The sequence below is a fragment of the Petromyzon marinus genome, chromosome 37 (assembly GCF_048934315.1).
Source record: "Petromyzon marinus isolate PM22_M1 ecotype Great Lakes invasive population chromosome 37, UKy_Petmar_22M1.pri1.0, whole genome shotgun sequence".
Classification (NCBI taxonomy): Eukaryota; Metazoa; Chordata; class Hyperoartia; order Petromyzontiformes; family Petromyzontidae; genus Petromyzon; species Petromyzon marinus.
The window spans coordinates 15,602,617-15,624,089 of record NC_133703.1 but is presented as its reverse complement, the minus strand read 5'-3'; the positions used below and the strand labels follow the sequence as shown (position 1 = coordinate 15,624,089).

At 42.8% G+C, this 21,473-nt stretch overlaps 2 protein-coding genes across 3 annotated transcripts in view; one reads left to right on the top strand and one right to left on the bottom strand.

Moving 5' to 3' along the window:
* Nucleotides 1-5,410: 5,410 nt before the first annotated feature.
* Nucleotides 5,411-18,288, top strand: LOC116949699 (microfibril-associated glycoprotein 4-like). Its single transcript, XM_032967301.1, has 8 exons — nt 5,411-5,690; nt 10,175-10,244; nt 10,486-10,586; nt 10,920-10,953; nt 11,239-11,333; nt 13,063-13,180; nt 13,645-13,830; nt 16,944-18,288. Exons 1-8 carry the CDS (start codon nt 5,562-5,564, stop codon nt 17,249-17,251), a joined length of 1,041 nt encoding a protein of 346 aa, XP_032823192.1. The 5' UTR covers nt 5,411-5,561; the 3' UTR covers nt 17,252-18,288.
* LOC116949698 (guanylyl cyclase C-like) overlaps nt 18,289-21,473 on the bottom strand; it is a 75,413-nt gene continuing 72,228 nt past the window's right edge. For both annotated transcript variants that reach the window (XM_032967299.2, XM_032967300.2), the window contains one exon: nt 18,289-20,234. In XM_032967299.2, coding sequence (XP_032823190.1) covers nt 20,048-20,234 — 187 coding nt within the window. In that variant the 3' untranslated portion in view covers nt 18,289-20,047. The remainder of the gene's footprint in view (nt 20,235-21,473) is intronic.

Sequence of the window (21,473 nt, the reverse complement as noted above, 5' to 3'; positions counted from 1 at the left end):
AAAAGGTTTCAGTTTGGTGTTTTAACATCTTAACACCTGTTTTGTTATTCTTAGTTTTTTCGGTAAAGTCACGTTGAAGAGAAACAACAAAATAATAAAATATATATAAAACAATAAAAAAATTCTCACGACGTTTCGACCATAACTCAAACGGTCATCTTCAGGTGTGTTGGTTTGCATAAATTTATTTTTAAACGGCGCATTTATTTATTTATAAAAAAACGTTAGCGCCACACGCAGCAATTTGGCAGTTTACCCAGGACTAGTCCATCTATATTCTGAAAAGAGGAGGGGGGAGACGAATTTTTTTATAATGTATGCTGTCTGAAAGCCACTGTAAGCGTGAACAATCAATTAATAACTGAAATGGTTTATCAAATCTTTCCAATGATTGCTAAGATAGAATCCATCTTCTCGGTTGAAATTGTCTCTGTGCTTGTATATGTGGATAGCCTCATGAACGAATCTCTCATGATGAAGTATGGTCAAACAAACCCCCATATCTGACATGGAATGACCAAATGGGCTAAATATTTTTTTAAACAATGCAGTACTGTAACTAAAAAATATTAATTATTAAAATTATTCCATAACATGGTTATATGCACTGAGCACAATGTATATTTTAATACACTGCTTTTTACTATTTTACTCTTAAACTTCGTATAAGAATCACTCTGTAATGCATGCGTTAACTCTGACTTGAGTGATCTTAAGCAGATAACCAATGAACATGTTTTTAATGTAATTATATTTGCATATCTAATCTGTCATCAGTATGACATAAGTATAACAAGTTTGCAGTCGATACTACATTGGGAAGTGGGTTAAAATGTAGTTACAAGATTTGAGGATACAACGACAACAACAGACAGAGCAAGTTAAAAGCGTGTAAAAACGAACCATGCCCAATTTCGCACTGGGCAGCCTTCATCCAGTAGTGTATTGACAAAGAGCTTTAATGTATTATTTACATTGACTTAAAACAAAAATGTAACCTATGTTGTTAAAATATTGATCTTCAGTATGTATTATTTACATTGACTTAAAACAAAATGTAACTTAAGTTGTTAAAATATTGATCTTCAGTATACAGTGTTATTGGTACAACAAAGGTCAAATATTCCCCTGACAACCTAGTTTTGAGAACCACCTTTCTCTGAAATAATTCTACCTCACATGAATAGCCAGACCGCCACTTTACCTTGGATTTCTCTTATTAGGAATTTCACACTTGCAGCCAGGTGGGATGCGTCAGGGAGAGGCAGGCGGGCTCTTCAGTCCGCTCCAAATCTGCCAATAATGACACAAAAGTTTGTATCTTAATCCCCACAGTCTTAATTATGGACGCCAAACAAGGTTGTCCATAGACTGAGTATTTGAACTGAGTATGAGAGTCTGACTGGACTGTCCGTTTGGCCTCTTACCCAAATACAAGTTAAGCCTCTTATCCAAATTTTGAGATGGTTTACCCACTGACAAATAAATTATCAGTCTATAATTTTAATGGTAGGTTTATTTGAACAGTGAGAGACAGAATAACAACAACAAAATCCAGAAAAACGCATGTCAAAAATGTTATAAATTGATTTGCATTTTAATAAGGGAAATCAATATTTGACCCCTCTGCAAAACATGACTTAGTACTTGGTTGCAAAGCCCTTGTTGGCAATCACAGAGGTCAGACGTTTCTTGTAGTTGGCCACCAGGTTTGCACACATCTCAGGAGGGATTTTGTCCCACTCCTCTTTGCAGATCTTCTCCAAGTCATTAAGGTTTCGAGGCTGACGTTTGGCAACTCGAACCTTCAGCTTCCTCCACAGATTTGTTTGCATTTTGACCACAAGTATTGTGGTTAATGCACACATGATTCCTTGTAAAAAGGTTTCAGTTTTGTTGCCAGAAAAAATGGGAAAAAACCCTATTATATTTTGGTACTGGCAAAGGAGGTCTAATGATGAACTGTATCCCATTAATTAAAATGCTTCAGAAAAAGGTGGTAACATTATAAACCCTCTCAGCTTTGACCTTTTAATCTCAACCTGTTAATGTTCAATCTAAATGAAAGACCGACTGGAGAAAATTGTTGTCAACAGGATAAAAACAAGAGCTCAAGTTACCACCAAGTTTCCAAAGTGCAGGACAAAATGGCAATCGCAATTTTGCAACAAAAAACGTTCCTCTGCTTTGTGCTATCAATGATGTTTCCCATCATACTAGATCCAGCTATATTAAATGAAAGTGATGGTATAGAAGACACATTGATAAGAAACAAAGCAAAAATATCATCAAACCTGTAGACTGATGTTCAACAACACCAAGTTACAATGGGCTCAAACAACAGTTCTGAGCCACAGCAAAAATATGCATTTTGTTTCAGAAAGAGGCACCAAAATCTGCATTGAAACAAATCAATGGCCATGAAACTCAATGACAGACGAAATGAATGCGCAAGGACATAAAGGCTCTTGGCAAAACTCAGTGGTGAAGTTGTGGCACAGGAGGTTGAAGTGCTATCCTGCTTGCTTGGCAGGATTGTATAATAGAGAGAGCCCACCTTTAACCATGACAAAGGTGGCCGAGCCTTATCTTCCAGAGAAGTTTATCCATTGGCATTTTCTGAACTAGTCACTTAAGTAATTGAGCTGAAATCCTGCAGTGAATGTATGATTCCCACCATATTTAGACGTGCAGATCTAGCAAAACTATACAAGCTGCAACTTAAACAACTGGGGGTAGGGTCACCAGATGTCAACTCAATCAGGCGAAAAGACCAGTTAATGTTGCATATGCCAGATGTATAATTGCACCAGAAATTAAGGGATGTATTCATTTCTTTAAGAAAAATGTTGGTTCTATCTGGGGGTAGGGTCACCAGATGTCAACTCAATCAGGCGAAAAGACCAGTTAATGTTGCATATGCCAGATGTATAATTGCACAAAAAATGAAGGGATGTATTCATTTCTTTAAAAAAAATGTTGGTTCTATCACAAGCTTCTGAGCATAATAAAGCTATCCTCCTCGCAAAAGCTGATAAAATAATGTGAATACATACGCTTGATCACGAGTATATATTTGATGGAACTTTCCATGAAGGATATGTTGAAAAAGCCATCCCACCAGCACCTCTTCAGTTTGTGAACGTGATTGAACATGGTGCAGATATGACATCACAGTTCAGGTTTGGTGCATCTAAAGCAGACATGGCTATGGCAAGGCTTTTTTTCTTTAGAACTGCTATGCAGGGTACAAAGTAGAAACAGAAATACGGACACTCCAAAGATCACGAGATTCCCCTGTTTATATAGGAATAGCTGTATTTGCTAAAATAATAATTTGGCAGCTTGTAAAAAATGTTCAATGACAGTGGATTCAGAATTTACTATGACAGAGTGCTTCATAATAAACTAACAGGGTGCTTGAAATGTCAGCGTAACTTGGAGATGCATTGGTCACAAAATGTGTCAGATGGGATAGTGCATCCACCAGCTTTGAGAAAAACGGTGATTTACATCGTTTGTCATGGATTTACATTGATCATAATACAACTGAAGCAATAATAAACTCTTTTTAAAAAACAACGGTATTGTTAACAACTTCGTTTAGCTCACGGTCGAGAAGTATGTCAATGTTGCCTGAGACACGTGGCGCCTGCGTTTTGTGCGAGCCGATTCCACGGTTTAGGGACCGCGGCATTTTTGACCTACACAAATTTATATATAAACTAGCTGTACTACCCGGCTTCGCCTGGGACTTGGATCCACCACGCCCGTCCGCCTTTGTCTCCCCAGTGGCGATGTTCACACAGCACAGCAGTTAGTCGTTTGACGCTGAGTGGACCTAGGGGAGGCCCAGGACCGGTTAAAATAATCGTCACCGGTGGTGGCCGTGAGCGGGAATCGAACTCGAGTCGCCAGGCTCATACGCAGCGCGCTAACCACTACACTGCGATGCGTTACGCTTCCATGTGCGCGGGTCACGTGACAGATTTGACGTCACAGCTCACTTGCCGTGCAAAAAAAAATATGCATTATTGAGCTCCCCCCCCCCCCCCCCAAAAAAAAGTGTCGTTTTATAATTTTTGCATGGTGTACAGTCTGGAAAGTACCCACATGGCAAATTTGCAGTTTGTTGCATGTCGGGAAGTACGCTAAACATTTTGAACAGACACATTCACAACTTTGTCTATTATATATATGGATATAAGGCGTCCATACAAAATGTAAATTGCTTTAAAGTAGCGAATTAATTGATACCGACTTTGATACAGGCATGCATTGTCACCGGATCTGAGTACGTGTGCAAAATGTGGAATTGATTGGACAACGGGAAGTGGACGAAATTTTGATTACAATATTTGACCACGACAGAGGAATAAAGTTAAGTAAAAATTTTTTCCAGAATCTAAGCTCAGACAATGACGGTAAGATGCGTGAACCACTTCGAATCAGAGAAGGAATCAATAACTCTGATTCAGGCTGCCCTCCTGCAACATTCGAAATGAGCTGCTTACCCGGAAGGACATTTGGAGTCAGTCAACAGTGCATCAGCCAGTAACTCAATACCTCTCGAACTGGGAGTGGCCAAAGGAAAGTGATATTCGAAGGGCAATTTGAAAACAAATGTTGCATAATAACTGATAATGTGGCTTTACGGCAGCCATGGAAGATACAAATGTTATCGCTTGGGCCTCAGATGCACGTCATTATGCAGCTGTGCATGCCACAGGACTAGATGGAATATAGTAAACCAAACTAGTGAACACATCAGTGGAAACACAATGACATGGCTCTATTGATGTTTTTTAAAAGGAAATGTATTTCATTAGACCTCCTTTGCCAGTACCAAAATGTAATAATAGGACAATGCATATATTATCATAGTATGTTTTTGGTTTGCATTTTGACTGCAGGTTTTGTGGTCAATGCAGATATGAATCCTTGTAAAAAGGTTTCAGTTTTGTTGCCAGAAAAAAAGGGGAAAAACCCTATTATAGGAAATGTATTGTTTGGCATAAAATGAAGGCTGTCTTAGATTTTTTTTTATCATTCAAGAATGGTTCCCATTTTTTTTACACAATCATATACAGTACATTAGATCCATGAGACTGAACTTTGCTCAAAAGGTATAATCAAAATGAACAATGTGAATACATTGTTGCGATCGTGAAAAAAAATATATTGCCATCTTAATGATAGCCATAATATTTTTTGACGGCATTACGGTTTTTATTTTTAATTCCCGTCTTATGTAAGTGACTCTTGGAGACACGGTAGTATCGTGCTGAAGTTGCTGCTTGTGGCACAATTTGAGCGATTATATGTAATTATTCATTCATTTTATTCGCTCCACCACAAGCCACACCCAAATTGCCACCCAATGCCCTCTCACTCTGGGTGGTAGGTGGTGATGGGGGGGGGGGAGTTGTTAACTCGGCTCTATAAAAAGCTGGTCGGTATGAATAGCCCAAGTCTACCAGCATCAGCGTAGTAGTCGTAACAGCAACAAGTGCGAGTTACCTCCGTGCAGTAGTGAGAGGCAGCGAATTATTACTGGGGCCATGGCTCGTCCGGCAACATTGACCATCCTTCTTCTGCTGCTCGTGCCGCTGGCGTGTGCTCGTCGAGAGAAGGGCAAGGGAGGACACCACCAACACCACCATCATCACCACCACCGCACAGAAGACGCCGTGAGATTACATTCGCACCAACCAAAGCTACCTTACCGACTGCCAGTGGCGTCACTAGGGGGATGTGGGGGCGTGCGGACCGCACCGGATGACACCATCAGAGGGGGTGACACCAAGATGACTGTCTATAAAAACACTTTTGCAGTGTTTCAGCAGAAATGTATTATTTTTGTTAAATAAAAAATATCCCTGTTGTTAGTCATAACAAAAATATTTTTGGTAAGCCCAGCTTACATGTACTGTATCAGTATACCTACAAGGCTAAAACTCTATGCTAATTTACTTATTGAACCTTCTAATGGTGCTCCGGTCAGAGCTGTCATTGTTACCCAACTCCAGTGACGCTTCGAGTCACGTGGCTTCGTCTGCACGCGCTACAAGCACGCGCTGTTGTGTTCGTCGCTGCTCGTGTTTTTATCGTCGCTGATTTTGTCAAATTTTCTGGTGTTTTAGCTCCAATGTTGTGGTAATTAGTATTTGTGAACCTATATCAGTTATTATTTTTGAGAATGAAGTGGTAATTAAAGGAAACATTGTAATTTAAAGGTGTAATTTTAATTGTACTACTTGTTCATGTCACTACTATGGCCACTACATTCAGTGATATACGGGTAACATTAGTATAAAACACGTTACTAATGATTCTGTATGGTCTTGACACCAACCCTAGTGAGTGACGCCACTGTCAACTGCATGGGGCGCAATACGTTCGTACTTCGGTAACCAGCTGCTTTTAGATTGGCACTGTTGGCCTGCGTACGGTGCCTAGGAAGTTCATACATGCACGCTGCTGCTGAACGAATAACTCAACTCAACCGCATTCGTTTAATAACACTGCTTTTAAAAGAGAGGGGATGGGGGTGGGAGATATATATTTTGACGACTTTTTACTTGTTTAAGGCAGTGTTATTGCGAGCTTGTATCGACGCTAATGTAAATCCATCTGAAGATTAGGCATTTACGTAGGCAACCATGCTAGTTGATAATTATAAGAACGTTGGGTTAAAAAAAAGTTGTTTTTCTCTTGGAGGTGTAGGAAAACCGTTTTGTCAACGGGACCCATTTGTCTATGGGTAACCAATACAATGAAGTTAAAGGTTAATTTTGTTGATTGTTAGGCCGCTATGAGGCCACAGTGGTCGTGTGAGCTGCCGATGTTTGTACCCTGCAAAGGGTCGATCGCTTTGGAGGCAATGCAACTTTATCCAAACTTTATCCTAAAGTTGCATTCAAACTACATTATATTTAAGCGGGCGAACAGCTAGTGCAGTTGCCGATGTTATCCTTAAGTGTAATCAAGAAGAGTAGTCTAGTGCACCTCTCCTCCACCTTTAACGAGACCTTGTTCTCTAGCAATCAAATGTAATCCGTCGTTTTAACGTTAAGGCGCCAAATGCCTTTTCTCATGAATTGTATTTTTTCGTGTGATTAATTTGAGCAAATACCGCATACAGCATCTGCCCACAAAACCTACGGTTACATTGGAGAATTGCACAAACTACTGGAGTAAAGTTTGACCCCTTATTTTCCCCCTGAGCAGTATAAACTACAGCACGCAAGCATGCTTTTTTAGATATGATGTGTAAAGGTTACGAGTTCAAAGCCTTATCTCCTTGAGCGTTTTTTTGTCGAGTTTGTGAGTATGTTAATGTTTAACACCACTTCAGTTAAAACACCTTTTAAATGTTTCGTGCCATTGGCTAATGATTTATGTGTGCAGTACCATTCATCAGGATCCTATGGTCCACATGAGCTTTGGATGCATAAGCAGATGCGTCGTGGAGGTCTACTAACCTCTTAATTGATCTCAGTTAACTCGTCCGTTATCCTCTGCATATTTAACTATCGACGTTAATAACAGCCATCCACTTGTTGTACTCGTGAGGCCTGCCGATATCGGCTGTGCGCTTGTGCTCCTTTGAAAGTGCCTTCAGCAAACCTGTCAACCCCTTATCAGTGCCGTTCCTGATTACAGACCTATTCAGACCTTAATGGTCACCCCGTGCCCCTTATAAATCTCAAAGTTCATCCTACAAAGTCCCATCACAAGGGAGAAACCCAAACATACACTTAATTTTTGCCCGTATTGAAACGGCTGTACGCCGCATGGACCTGGAAACTCAATTTGCCCTGTACAAGAATACGGGGTAAACCGTATGGGTTGACACGTATGCTTACATTTTGCCAACATACACAACCATGGTGGTTATGGTTAAAATGGGTCCTGATAAACGTACCATAGAGGGAAATGAGAATTGACCTACCCTTGGATTACAGCATCTGCACCGAAGGAGGTCGTTTGCAACCCAAATTATATTGTTTATGCTCGTAATTACTCTACTCATGGGCCTGTAATGTTAAACGTTTATTGTCTGTGTATATCTATCAAAATCATCACGATCCATCGGGCAAATAGCCCGTCGGTGTCCGCCGCACATTTCGTCATTTTATCCTTATGGCGGTTCCCCGGGGTACCAAATGATACAAAATGGCAGAGGAAATTAAATATTTTATTTCTGGGACACTATTTTTTTCCAGGGGTATGCTTAACTCCGCGACTGGGGTACCAATCAATCCGAAATCAGTGCTACTTCGCGATGTCGAAACACAGTGAGGACGATCGCGCTGAAACCCTGAATACTCGTACGCACCATAGTGGTGCATCGTGTACAGCTCGTCGAGATGAGTCGATTGCCGCATCGCCGACCATCAACAGACTAAAAATTACTGCATCACGGACATTATGCAAGAGCCGTGGTACCATGGTACTCCGGGGTTACCGCCATGAGGTTAATCTGTTTGCACTCTCCTCTGTCTTGTGACAATTATGCTCAGGTAGTGGCATTAACTTTTCTCTGGCACCAATCTCTTATGTCGTCATCAGGCCATTTCCTGTTAGGGCTTCCTCTCTTTTCCGATTCCTTCCGTTTGTTTGAACAACATACTAGAAATTTTCCCGTTGTCCATCCTACATATGTGTCATGCATATTCTAGATTGTATAAATATACTGGCAAAACTTCAGTGATGATTATCTAAACCGGTCTTGGATCTGCTGTAGGTTGACTCAGCCTCAAATGAGTTCCCTTTGTGCGTTGTTTAGCTTTAAAGCCATGAGGGAGACAAAAGCGGCCGATCGTGGTGCTGGCCACCGACACCCCCTCGTGTGCCGTGCCGGCCTTCATAGGGTGTTCACTAAAAGCACTACATCAACGTCTGTTAAATGTGTCGTGAGTCCAACTGAGTCGCAGACGTTGTTCTTTAGAGGCAACACATTTATTTGTAACATCAACATGTAACAAAGGAGTAACTGCCCCTTCACAAGATACAGCCTAGGCTGGTGGCCATCCAGCTAACTACCCTATACGGAGGAGTTACAGCTACGAAGGGGCTGACCCTCGCTTGGGTCCCGACCACGTGTTGATTCCTGTAGAGCTTCCAGCTTGTCGGACGTAGAGCTTCAGCTTGTAGAATGCAGTGACCCCAGTCCATCTCAGGGACCATCCTTATATCCCCCTTAGCCCCGCGTGCTTTCTCGAGCGTTCCAGCTTTATCTCGATCCCTCTCGAGAGCTCTCCCCGGACACGTGATCGCCCCCTAGCCTCCCCACCTGGGAGCCTCTCTGTGGACACTCCGGATCACGTGTCTACGAGGTCAACCAGAGTGCCATGGCCCGGGGCAACCCTGCCTCTGGGCTGACACTCTCCCACTCCCCCCTGTGGGAGCCCGCATGACACGCTATGCGTGGTGCCCGCGCAAACCCAGCACACACCAAGCCCCGCTAGGGCTGGTACTACACCCACCTACGGGGTGTACGCGATGACAGTGCATCGCGCGCCACGGACCTCTCGGGCCGGCCCTATACAGTGACATCTCTGATGTCACTACAAATGCGCTACTGGGGTTCTTGGTCTTTACTTCCTACACAATATTAATCCTGCTTGCCTTTCACAAGTTGTACAGGGATGTACAGCTCCAACAAGTGAAGGTTTCTAAATTGATGTAGGCACCTTATTTCGTAATAATTAGGGGTATTAAGATCTCAGCATTACTGGTAATCGCACGTAAAATGGTAACCAGTTTCGCAATCCAATGGCGGAGTACATAATCTTTTATTTAGACTGAGGAACCCGAGTACAGACAAGACTTGCACAATTCTATATTTACGGTACAAACAATGGGATCCTAGTGGAGCATTTTTTGTGAATAAACTTTCACAAGTGGCATTTATTTGCAGCTGCCATTTTTCTTGTCAAAGACTGGGCATGTACAGGTAATACCAAATGTGGAAGTACTCTATAAACGCTTTATTCGTTGAGACTGTCTAAATAATGTCCATACAAGTTCCACTTTGCTTGCATTGCAAGTAATGGTATATGATTTTGTCACACAAGCTCGGATTGTCGAGCTGACATGGCCTCCGTTGGAAGGAAATACCCTCCCTACATATCCTCAATGGCAACGTTGGTATTCTTCTTCTCTCTAGCATCGCGGCATTGACGGTGGTCCGACTGGGCTTGAGAAGAGACTCGAACAGCATGAGAATCACTTCCAAGGTAAGTTGCAGATAATGCGTGAGCATCGATTTTGCGATTTATAGCAAATGTGTTTTGCGGTTAAAATTTAACAGTGGTGTTCTGCCCTAGACTTTGAGGGAATGTTTCGCTATCTAAATATTTTCTTTTTACTGGCAAATCCCGAAGAAACGGAGGCAGTGGGTCACGAAAGAACTGCCATTTGAAATGTGCACATTATACCGTGCCTAATGAGGATAATTGTGGGATGTTTTCATGGCAGGACTTGAGTGTTCTTATAATCACCTGGAGAAGTACGTGGTTGCCGTGTCTGACTACATGCGGAACAAGTTTGGCCAGGGTGCTCCACAATATATACCCCTGGTAAGTCTTTTTCAGGTAGTCGTATTACGATGTAAGGATCCGTAGATTTTTTTTAATCCAAGAGTATAGGGATAGATGCTCAAGCGTATATTATTTTAATTGCAGGAAATGTTTTTTGAAAACCCAAGTAAAATTCCGAATGAAGGCCTTCCTTCCCACGGCGTGTGTCGCTTGCAGCATGGGGGACATTCGTAGTAAATATTGGCCTGTTTGTATTAAAGGGGCTAAAATGTGGTGCATATCATTGTGTTAATGTCCATGATGTAAACAGTTTTCTCGTATTTATATTATCTTGTACCTTTAACGATGCCTCGACATTATCCACTTGTCTAGGAGAAAGGTTCCATTTGCCACGAGGACGCAACTGGTAAGAAGGCAGATTGGTGTTTTGTATCCTTCTGTCGAGTGATTTCTCTACATCGTCGTACCGTCACTTGATTTTCATTTGGTGCCGCAATCAATCTTAATGTGCCGACAGTGATTATGCTATGGACTTGCTCCACACGAGTATAAGTGCTTGTATTCGTGCCGCAGTGCGTTTTTGATCATTTTTGTACCCCATTTAAAACTTGAACCCCATATGTTCTCCTCTAAATTACTATTGCAGATTGACCATGTTAACAATGTTATCAATTGTTCCGTAACATTTTAGTCGTACAAGACTGCAGCAAAGTGAGGGAGATGAACGCCTCTGTCAAAAGTGGAGTTTATAGGATTCGGCCACAAGGTGCACAGTCTACATTTGAGGTGTGTATTGCACATCTTTCAGAATTTCAAACGAAGGTTAACATCAAGTACAGTACCCATGATGTATTGTCCACCTTGAAAGTACTGCATGCTTCTGCACAAAACAAATTGAACAGTTTTAGTCCGACTTCTTCAATATATTCCATGCATAATTTTGGCTGTGGCCTGATGATGCTAGTTGTAATTATCGGCAAAACGTCGTACTCAAATTGTAAACGTTGTGGGTTAACTCTCCAACACACGGGTGTGCTGTACTAGTATCTAATTGGCATGTTCTGTTACGTGACAAACCTTACTAATTGGCTGTGTCGAGTGGTGGCGGGTTTAACGGCACATTTATATTTACGTGATCCAACCCAATAACCTCTGGATATTCCATGTGGTTCACGGTGTGTATATTGTCTAACATGTTGTAGCGTGTTTGCTCTAAAGATTTGACATTGTGTGAATTAAACAAATGTTTTGGGCATTTAAATATTGATGAGTTTAAATTGTGTACATTTAATGCATGCACAGGCTGTGATAATACATTCTGTGGTTCATGTTGTAGTGCGTGTTTGGCATGTCTTATTTTTACTCAATGTGTTGGGAACAGCTGTCGGAACGGAATTTCCCAATTAAAATTAACTTGGTACAGCAGAACGCCTCTCGTCGGTGGAAATATGGGGCACCCATGTTGCACGACTTATTTTCCGTGAGGTTATCCTTGATTTTTCTCTCCCCCTATATCCGGAGTAAAATTGCAGATTATAGCATGAATTTTCCCGTGAGACCCCACCTATGTAGAGAATAATTGCACAATTTAGAATTTGTTTAACCTACACGGATACTAGGTGTGCTTCAAGCGCGTTTGACGGCGGGTAAAATAGTATAATCACAATGCACGGTATTGTACATTTTCTAACTTGCTTATTTTATGCTCAAAAGACCTTGAGAAACGACAGATAAGCAGGAAATTAGCTAGAATCTGCACCAATAATTGCCTAAAAGATTTGGAATTTGTACAGGTGGGAGGAACGTCAGAGTACCCAAAGAAAACCTACACATGGGAGTGGTTGGCGCGGTTGAGTTGGGAGTGGGAAATGTTCCATGTTTAGATGGAAATAAATCTACTTGCTGTACTGCCATACCCTGGCCAAACCAGGAGATGGCGACTTCTTCGATGCCTCGCAACCACCTCCAAACACCGGTTTAGTGCACTTTGGCCACCCATCAAAGTTCTGTAGTTGATGTTCATTGCAAAATAACCTTTGAATACTGTGCATTATGAACATTATTTTAAGATTTGAAGAACAAACAGTTTTTTTTTTGCAACCAAAAACACGGATGAGCAATGGGATGAATTTGCAATATTGACACTTATTGACAAAGAAAATCTCAGATAATAGGAAGCAGCTTATCGCGGATAATACGAATTGGCTTGCGCGGTAAAATAGGAGTGTTTGTGCTGCAGATAATCGGAGTCGTGGGGTAACGGATAACACACCTCCGATTTAGCACGGTCGGCTACCTGCGGTGCGAAAGAAGTTCAACGTGAGTTCTCCTGCAGTTAAAAAAAAAATCCACAAAATTCGGTGACTGAAGAAGCTCCTCGCATGTGCAGTCAGTCACGTGTTGTACACTGCCGAACAACACTTGGGACAACCCGGAAACACAGCGGAGCAACACGGCACAACAAAACACTTGCAAAGTTGCATTTGGTGTGTCCTGCTCTTTTTTTTTGTTCCAGGTGTACTGCTCATTTGAAGCCGACGGTGCGTGGACAGTGTTTCAGCACCGCTTTGATGGCTCCGTCCCCTTTGGAAGAAAATGGAGCGATTACAAGAATGGCTTTGGCTCTCTGAAAGGTTTGTCCCCTTTTGTGCTGCTGTAGGTTGTCTGATGGGAAGATTGGTTTTAAACAAACAAGTGTTCGTATTGTTACGTCAAGATGCATCTTTGAGAACTTGTCTGTTTTGCAAAGACATTTACATGTTTAGTAGAAAATTGAGTCCATTTTAGGTTTGGGCTGTGACCCCCTCAATTGACCTGACGAATATTGAATCAGCATCCTAACTACCAAAATAGCTCCCCATTACTTGGTTCCTGCTACTGGATCATGTTGTACTGTTGGCATACACCTGGCCTCTGCTCTTAGCATCCCAAATCTGACAAGAGTAAACCTCCTCCTGGCTGCGCATTCTATTGGCTGTGTAGATGTTGCTGCTGGGAGGGTATGGGAGGCCATTTGGAGTGGAGTGTACTCTCGTTAAAGCCACACGGTGAAAGACTTGAAATGACTCGCGTTTGCGAATGTGGTGGTTTTGTGAAGGTGAACACTGGCTTGGACTGGAGAAGGTTTACGCGCTCACCCACCAGGAGGGCATCAGCTACACCCTGCGGATCGAGGTGGAGGACTTTGAGGGCGAAAAGCGTAATGCCAACTACGCCACGTTCAGCGTGGATGGCGAGGATGACGGCTACGCCCTGCACGTTGGCTCGTATTCCGGCGACGCTGGTAAGCAGGCGATTGGAAGCTCATAACAGACATGGCATAGGGAGGCTTGTATCCGGCAGTTAACCCTTTCTCGTTCCGATGACGTACGTGTGCGTTACCAGAACAGTACCAGAAGAAAAACGAAAATAACTTAATCGGTAACAAGGCTCTCACAAGTCCATGTAGGGGGTGTGTGGCACAGTTTGACGCCAGGTATCAGAGAGTGCGGTCGTGTCGTTAGAGTTATCTCTAAGTTATCTTAGAGTTATCTGTGGTGAGTTTAAAAACAACGACACTGCCTGCTCTGTTTCGGAATGTTAAAGCGTTTAAAACGAATCCCACAGTTCAGCCCTCACGGTTGCTCTGTTGGCAACAGACATCTCATCTCTACAGACACGTACAAATCCAGACCTACTGCAAGAAGCTTGATGCCTCTTGCCGCTACTCACTAGCTAGCTTCATATATTATTTACATGCAAAAGGTTGACCTCTGAAATTGAGGTAAAAAAACGCCTTTTTTTAGGAATCTAGGGTATTTGGATCTGGTCACTTGAGCACTAGCGATCTTGAGATCCCAATTTTTCGATTTTGACCATCTTATTGTTTAAAGTAGTTTCTTAATTGTAGGGAAGTTGATTGGTTTCACCTGGGTCACCAATGAGCATGTTTATAAAGAGCACATTTTTGTTTTGCACTTGCTGTTCTTTTAGAGAATTCCAGATCCGAGAATTACATTTTTAACTTGGGAATAGCCTCTTGGGCAGATGTCCTACAAAATATCTCTCTGTTCGGACTCGGCACACTGCTCTGAGATTACTGAATGGATTCATTTTAATGACGCCAATATTCCATTTAAATTAGGAAGGGATTTAAAAAGTTAATCATTTACACGAACAACGTTGTGTTAATTCTAGATTTGAAGCTTTCGTGACTGCAAGGATTCATACTATTCGGTTTTATTCGGTAAAGTCACGTAGGTAAAATAAAAGAAAAGAAAAATTAAATCACGACGTTTCGGAGGCAACACCATCTTCCGTCTTCAGGTGGAACAGTCCCAGCAGAATATCTGTGTCAAGTGCACAATTCCGAGACGACTTGGATCATATATAGGTCAGGGCGGGGGGGAGGAGCCAGAAAGGAACATGGGCGGGTGGGAGGGCTGAATTAAGCCGCCTTTTGTTAAACTGCAGGGGGTTCGGGGGGGAGGGGTGGTGTACTGCACACAAGCGGGTAAACAACCCTTTTGTTATGCTGTCGGGGGGGGGGGGGGGGGGGGTTCGGGGGGAGGTGATGCAAGGCGTCAAGTACAGACCGACCTTTTGGAAACTAAAATGACCAACCTTTTTGGAAGCTAAAATGAAAACTTACGAAAAAGGCTGTACAATTGTAAGGTAGCTCAAGTTTGACATACAGCCACTGAGAAGTGGAAATGGCTGTACAATTAAAAGGCAGCTAACGTTTGACTTGATTTATAACATCTTTCCAGTGGTTGCTCAATTTGAAACCATCCTCTCAATTGAAGTTGTGTCTATGTTTGTATATATCTGGATCGCTTCATAGACAAATCTTTGGTAATAACTGGGAGGTTTGCAGAGAACTTTGGTATCAGAGAATATAATGTCATGAGAACCCGCTATGTTGAAGCAATGATCAGCCACGGCCGAAGAATTCGTTCTGCCGTGTTTCAAATCTGATTTATGCTCGCGGATTCGGTCAGAAATATGTCGTTTCGTCTCCCCGATATAGCAGTCACCGCAGGTACAACTCTGTTAGTCAATGATATATTGAAGGGTTTAACATCTCTTATATAAATTTTGATTTAAACCTTTCGTGACTGCAGTAATTCATATGCTTAGCTCTTTCGGTAAAGTCACGTTGAAGGGAAACAATAAAATAATAAAATATATATAAAACAATAACAATTCTCACGACGTTTAGACCATAACACAAACGGTCGTCATCAGGTGTTTGTGTTATGGTCGAAACGTCGTGAGAATTTGTATTCTTTTATATATATTTTATTATTTTATTGTTTCCCTTCAACGTGACTTTACCGAAAGAGCTAAGAATATCTCTTATATAATTGCAACATAGTATGTGGTTGTTCGGGGGCGCCTACTTTAATGTGAATGAATGAAAATGTATTTAAACTTTAGTTGTGATATTTACATTCACTTCTAAGAGCTATGACTTACTAATCACTGAAACTGTTCATATTATTTGCGAGGTGTTATCTTAAGGGATCTTAGGTGTTGGGGGGGGTCCTCCTCAGCCGTCACCCCTGTCGGCCCGTGAGCGTGGTGGCAGATCAGCTGGCCACAGCCCCTTATTACGGCACAACATCATCTGGGGGGCGTACATGAGGGGCGCGCCTCTGGTTGGCTGCTTGCTCGCGGTCACGTGACGCACTTCAACCAATCCGTGCTGCGTTAATCACACAATGACAGTCACAGAGTCAGTGTTATCTTAAGGGGTCTTAGGAAGTGGTGGGGGGGGGGGGGGATCCCCCTCAGCCCCCACCCCTGGGGGCTCTGGGGTGTCAACCTCCGGTCACGGGGTGGGGGGGGGAGGCTCTTATCTTAAGGGGTCTTATGGAGGGAGGGGGGGGTTCCCCTCCCCTCAGCCCTCGTGTTAATCACACAATGACAGAGTCACAGAGTCACAGAATGCCAGAGTGACAGAATGACAGACCTGGGTGTTTATATATATTTATAGAGCATCCAGATTTCACTTTGAAGACAAGCAGTCTCAATAGGCACTGCTCCTGTAATTTAAATTGTCGTGAATTATTTTGCAAATGTGATACCTTATCATTTAGATGAAGTTGACAATAATGGGTCTTCAGAGCAATATAACCTTGTAGCGGGAGCTATCTGAATGAAGTAACCACGAAAGGCAGCCATTAAGGGGGAACTGAACAGCAAGATGAATGTGTTGAATTCACAACTGATTTTGGAATGGAAAACGTAGCAAATATTGCTGGTGACCAAATCGCGAGCAATCGTTTAAATAAAATAAAATGCATCGATTGCCAACATTCCGATGAGGCCTTAAACCACATTGAGCGTAGGTGTGTGGAGGGAGGCACATTCCCTGATCGAGGTATCCTCCCGGTCAACATTTTTTGCGTTCAGGCGACTCGTTCAAGGGCGACCGGGAGGGCGAGGACCAGAACGGTCAGAAGTTCAGCACCATGGACAGGGATGGCGATGCCTGCAACCCTTGCATCTTTGGAGACATCGCGGTTGACAGCTGCAGCGAGGACAACGGGCAAACCGGCTGGTGGTACAGCAACTGCGGTGCGGCCAACCTGAATGGCGACTGGCATCCCAAGGGCAGCCACATTGGATGGGCCTCCATGGTGCGATGGCGTATGTTCAGAAAGGTGGCTCCCTACTCGTTTAAGTCCAGTGTCATGAAAATCAAACCTCTAATTAAATGAGTGGGAGGTTGCTCTTGAAAAAAGGGGTTGCCTTTGCCGCATGTTTGCTTCGCAGCGGAATCTTCTTTCGTATGGCAGGATAATTTACTAACAAGGTTTTATTCTCGTGTTTTGAGGTTGGCGGGCGGCTTCAGGAGTAGCCTGCCTGCACGATAGAATTCGGTAGTGGCGCTACTGTAGTGTGGCCAAGCAGAGTCGCCTTCTATCATTTTTTAGATATCAAAGTTTATTTAAAACATAAGAACAGGCTGAAAAGCAGTATTAATAACACGGCCTCCTCTCGTGTGAGTCACCCAGTGGCTGGGGCTCCACCCAGCCCTCTAATCCGTGCAACCTGTCTTACCAGGCCACTCATAATCTCAATAGACTTATCTCCCAAGACAATGGGGGGAATCGCTCATTTCCCTCAACCCCCATACTTTGCACAGGTTGTGTCAGTGCGTGTTGCACATGCCTCCAAAGTAATCTAATACAATTCATGCAGTTACATGTTTATAATTATACCGTGATGTAGGCGTACGTGCAGATCTACACCGGTGACAATAAAGCAACACCCTTATTATCGGTATACTTCCCATATGTTACTTGGTTTGAGAATGGCGATGACAGTTGCACTCTGGGCTTTTCTTAATTGTACATCCGGTCTAAGAGATGGATATACCTGCCGTGTGATGGACTAAATGGAGATCAACACAGACCATTTGCAGTTACATGAAACTTAAATCCTCAATTTTTTTGGATGACGGTTTAATGTTTTCTTTGAATGCTTCAAACTCCTGTTGATGACAACCCATACGTTGAGCTGCCTGATTGATGATACATTGCATTATGCTGAACCTTTACACGTGCGCTGACATTTTTTCACTGCTATATTTAAATTATTGAAATTATTAATCTAGTTTGAACAAACCAATTTTTTTATAATTACCCTTTGTGATTCATTTATGCATTTTTCTTGTTTTTTTATGGTGTACACATGATGGAATAGAAGTGTACTGCCTGGCTAAAATGTATTCAATAAAATTGTGAAAGATGAATTCATTTGGCAGCATCTGTTTATTAAAGAAGAATTCTGACGTTCAAGTAACTGGATGCAGCACGTGATACTTAAGAGGAAATGTAACTACAGAAGTCTCAAACATTGGCAGTTGTGCCTGCTCCCATGAGTACGTCTATTTGACTCCTTATACATGGCAAGGAGAACATCTGAATTGTGAGTGTGGGGGCCATGGCAAAACCCAAACTTAGATATACCAGTTTAATGCCCAGTGGTCTATTGGCTCTCTTTTTTCAAACGCGATCTAGGCCACAAATGGTAGCGCAAAAGTTGCTTATGTGGAACTGTATAGCAACCAAATAATCTGAACACATGTTTCTAAAATGTGGAGGGAGAAACCAGAGGACCCGGAGAAAAATCCACGCGTCCACGGGGAGAACATGAAAATTCCAAATACACGGCCCTTCGGGGGTTGAACTTACGACCTCCTGCGTACCAGGCGAGGGAGATAACATTTCCACCACGGCGCAAATGATGCTTTTTCAATTGTTTTTAATGTTCACATCTCTTAAGTTGCCTTGTACAGTTAGGGACTGCAAGTAGTGAATGTGCTTTAGGGGTCTGTAAGCGGTCAATCCAAAGCTGACCTTAACGTGTCTTTTCTACTGATGGTTCAATCTTCAAACTTTATTTCATCTTTGCCATGTTAAGTGCCCATTCTACACTTTTCTTTTCGTGAAATTTGACACAACGGAGAACTTTTGCATTCACGTTCTATAGCTTAATGTTACATCTTAAAGCTGACTTGTCTCGTGTGCATCACGGTACTGTTTGCGCAGTCACACGATGGGCGGAAAACACAATTCGTGAATTGTGCTAGTAAAATAGAAGCATAATTAACCGACATTTATTTCTTAAGAAAGCTCAAATTTAATACACAATACGTCTCCACTTTGTAGCTTGTAAAGAAAACGGTGATGGTCTTAATCGTGACGAACACTGCTTGCTACTCTACACGCTTTGAACCACGTTAACATTTCTCGTGAAAAAATGAATAAAATAACGTGCTTTACAAGACGTCTAGTACAGCAATATAGTTTTAGTTCAATGTAGCATGCTTTATGAAGGTATACAGGGTGCTTCAAAACAATGTTAACACTTCCGAGAATTTGCAACAACACCACGTGACATGTGCTGCTGCCTCCGGGCCCTGGAGAGCACCTGGAGAAGATTCCAGGCCACGTGTTGACAGCGATGGCGAACAAGTGGGAGACTCTTTGACTTCTTGAAGCTATTCACATGACATTTGTTATCATGCTTAAAGTGTATTTATCCGTTCCTTTCCCATTAACGATAGTAGTCCCCATATAAGTGTTAACATTTTTGTTGAAGCGTCCCTGTATATTAGCCATTGCCCATCCGCTGCTGGATGCGAGGCTGTGATTTCCAGCATCCAACTCGCAGCTGCAACATGAACTGATCTCATTGCTCCACCTCCCATGGTGTCCATCATCCTCCCCCCCCATCAACCCCCGAGGGGTGCATCCTCTCTCTCTCCCTTGCCATTCTGCCCCACAAAAAAATCAAATCTGTTGACGCTGCTGCACCTCGCGTGATGTGGCATGGGGCCCCGATGTTTCTTAAAATTGCGAAGCGACCCTTGAAAAGCATCGGTGGGTGGGTGGGATAGCCGTGCAGCACAAACCCTACGAATCGATTGACGTGTGAATATCTTTGGTGTCGGGGTGAATCTCGCTTTCCCCATCCCATTGAACCTGCGTGGATGACCAAGGATGATTTCACAGCAAGGTGTCTTCGTGGTCTGGAGGTGGGATGAGTATCTGAAGGTACTCGAGGGGATGCTCCACTTTGACGAGGGCGTCTGTCCGGGGGCGTCGATTCGGCGCGCGTGGATTTCTGCGGCGTCTCCGTTTGAGGTCCTTGATCATCTCCTCGAACTCCCCCTTCATCCCATGGCCAATGTCACTGTGGCAGAGCACAGCAACGGTGGGGGAGGGGGCGCATCGTGACGTTGTGAAGTGACGTCACAGCTGCCGCAAAGGAGCGTGAATTCTTTTTTTTAATGATTGTGAGAAACGTACGCATGTATGATGGACTTGTTTCGCACCGTGCGTAGCCAACTCGTGTTAATCGGAGGTGTGGGGGAAGGACAACAAACTATATAAAAAAATACGTTCTAAAAGAAATGAACAATGTGGTGTAGTGGAGTTTTAGTGTGTGTGTGTCTCTGTGTGTATGTCTGTGTGTGTCTGTTTGTGTCTGTGTGTGTGTGTCTCTGTGTGTGTCTCTGTGTGTTTCTCTGTGTGTCTGTGTGTGTCTCTGTGTGTCTGTGTCTCTCTGTGTGTGTCTGTGTGTGTCTGTGTGTGTGTCTTGTTCAAAGATCTTTGTGTCTTGTTCATGTTTTTGTTTTTTGTTTGTTGCGGTTGCACCCGATTCAAGAGCCGAATGGCTCACAGGGCGATACCAAATAAATGGAACTGAACTGAATTAAGACATCACAACACCCATGAGGACTGACTATTGTGCATGAGCAGACTACATTGGCAAATAGGGTAATAATTCATTCGCTTCACTTTCAAAATTCATAAAATAAAGGTGCAGGTCAAGCTTGAAGCCCTCTTGTATATTGGGTAAATTCATGTTTTTTTTTCTATAAAAACAAAAACTGATGTAAGACTTTGAAATGTTTTTTACCCACTTGTTTTGTGATATGTAAGTTTGCCAAGATAATCAGATTACCGCATTCAATTGGAAACCTCACGGGGGGCAAGCAAACAAAGAAAATCAAGCGTTGTATTTTCTGAACAGGAGGGTATGGATATTTACAAGATATTACCCAGCAATGATCAATTTTCATTAAATATTTCAGAATCTACGTGACCCATTCCACATTGTTCACGGTTGTCCAGAATAGTTTTTTGTTTGTTTGTATTCTGCTTGTTTACCCCAGAAAATTCGCATGGTTGTCAAGTTTTTTCAGTGGGAAGGGAGGAGGGAGCAATGATTGCTACGTACCATCCTAATTGGGCGCCGCCGTGGCGAGATGTTAACTACCTCGCCTGGTGTGCAGGAGTTCGTACGTTCGATCCCGACCCTGACGATGTCTGTATATTTGGGGTTTGCATGTTCTCCCTGTGGTCACGTGGATTTGTCTCCGGGTCCTCCGGCTTTTCCCTCCACATTCATAAGCATTTGTTTTAGAGT

Bases quoted from the DNA above. Each gene is read 5' to 3' on its own strand.
- LOC116949699 (XM_032967301.1), top strand. From the start codon at position 5,562: ATGGCTCGTCCGGCAACATTGACCATCCTTCTTCTGCTGCTCGTGCCG. The intron at 13,181-13,644 runs GTTTGTCCCCTT...GGTTTTGTGAAG, and splicing joins TGGCTTTGGCTCTCTGAAAG to GTGAACACTGGCTTGGACTG. The intron at 13,831-16,943 runs GTAAGCAGGCGA...TTTTGCGTTCAG, and splicing joins CTCGTATTCCGGCGACGCTG to GCGACTCGTTCAAGGGCGAC.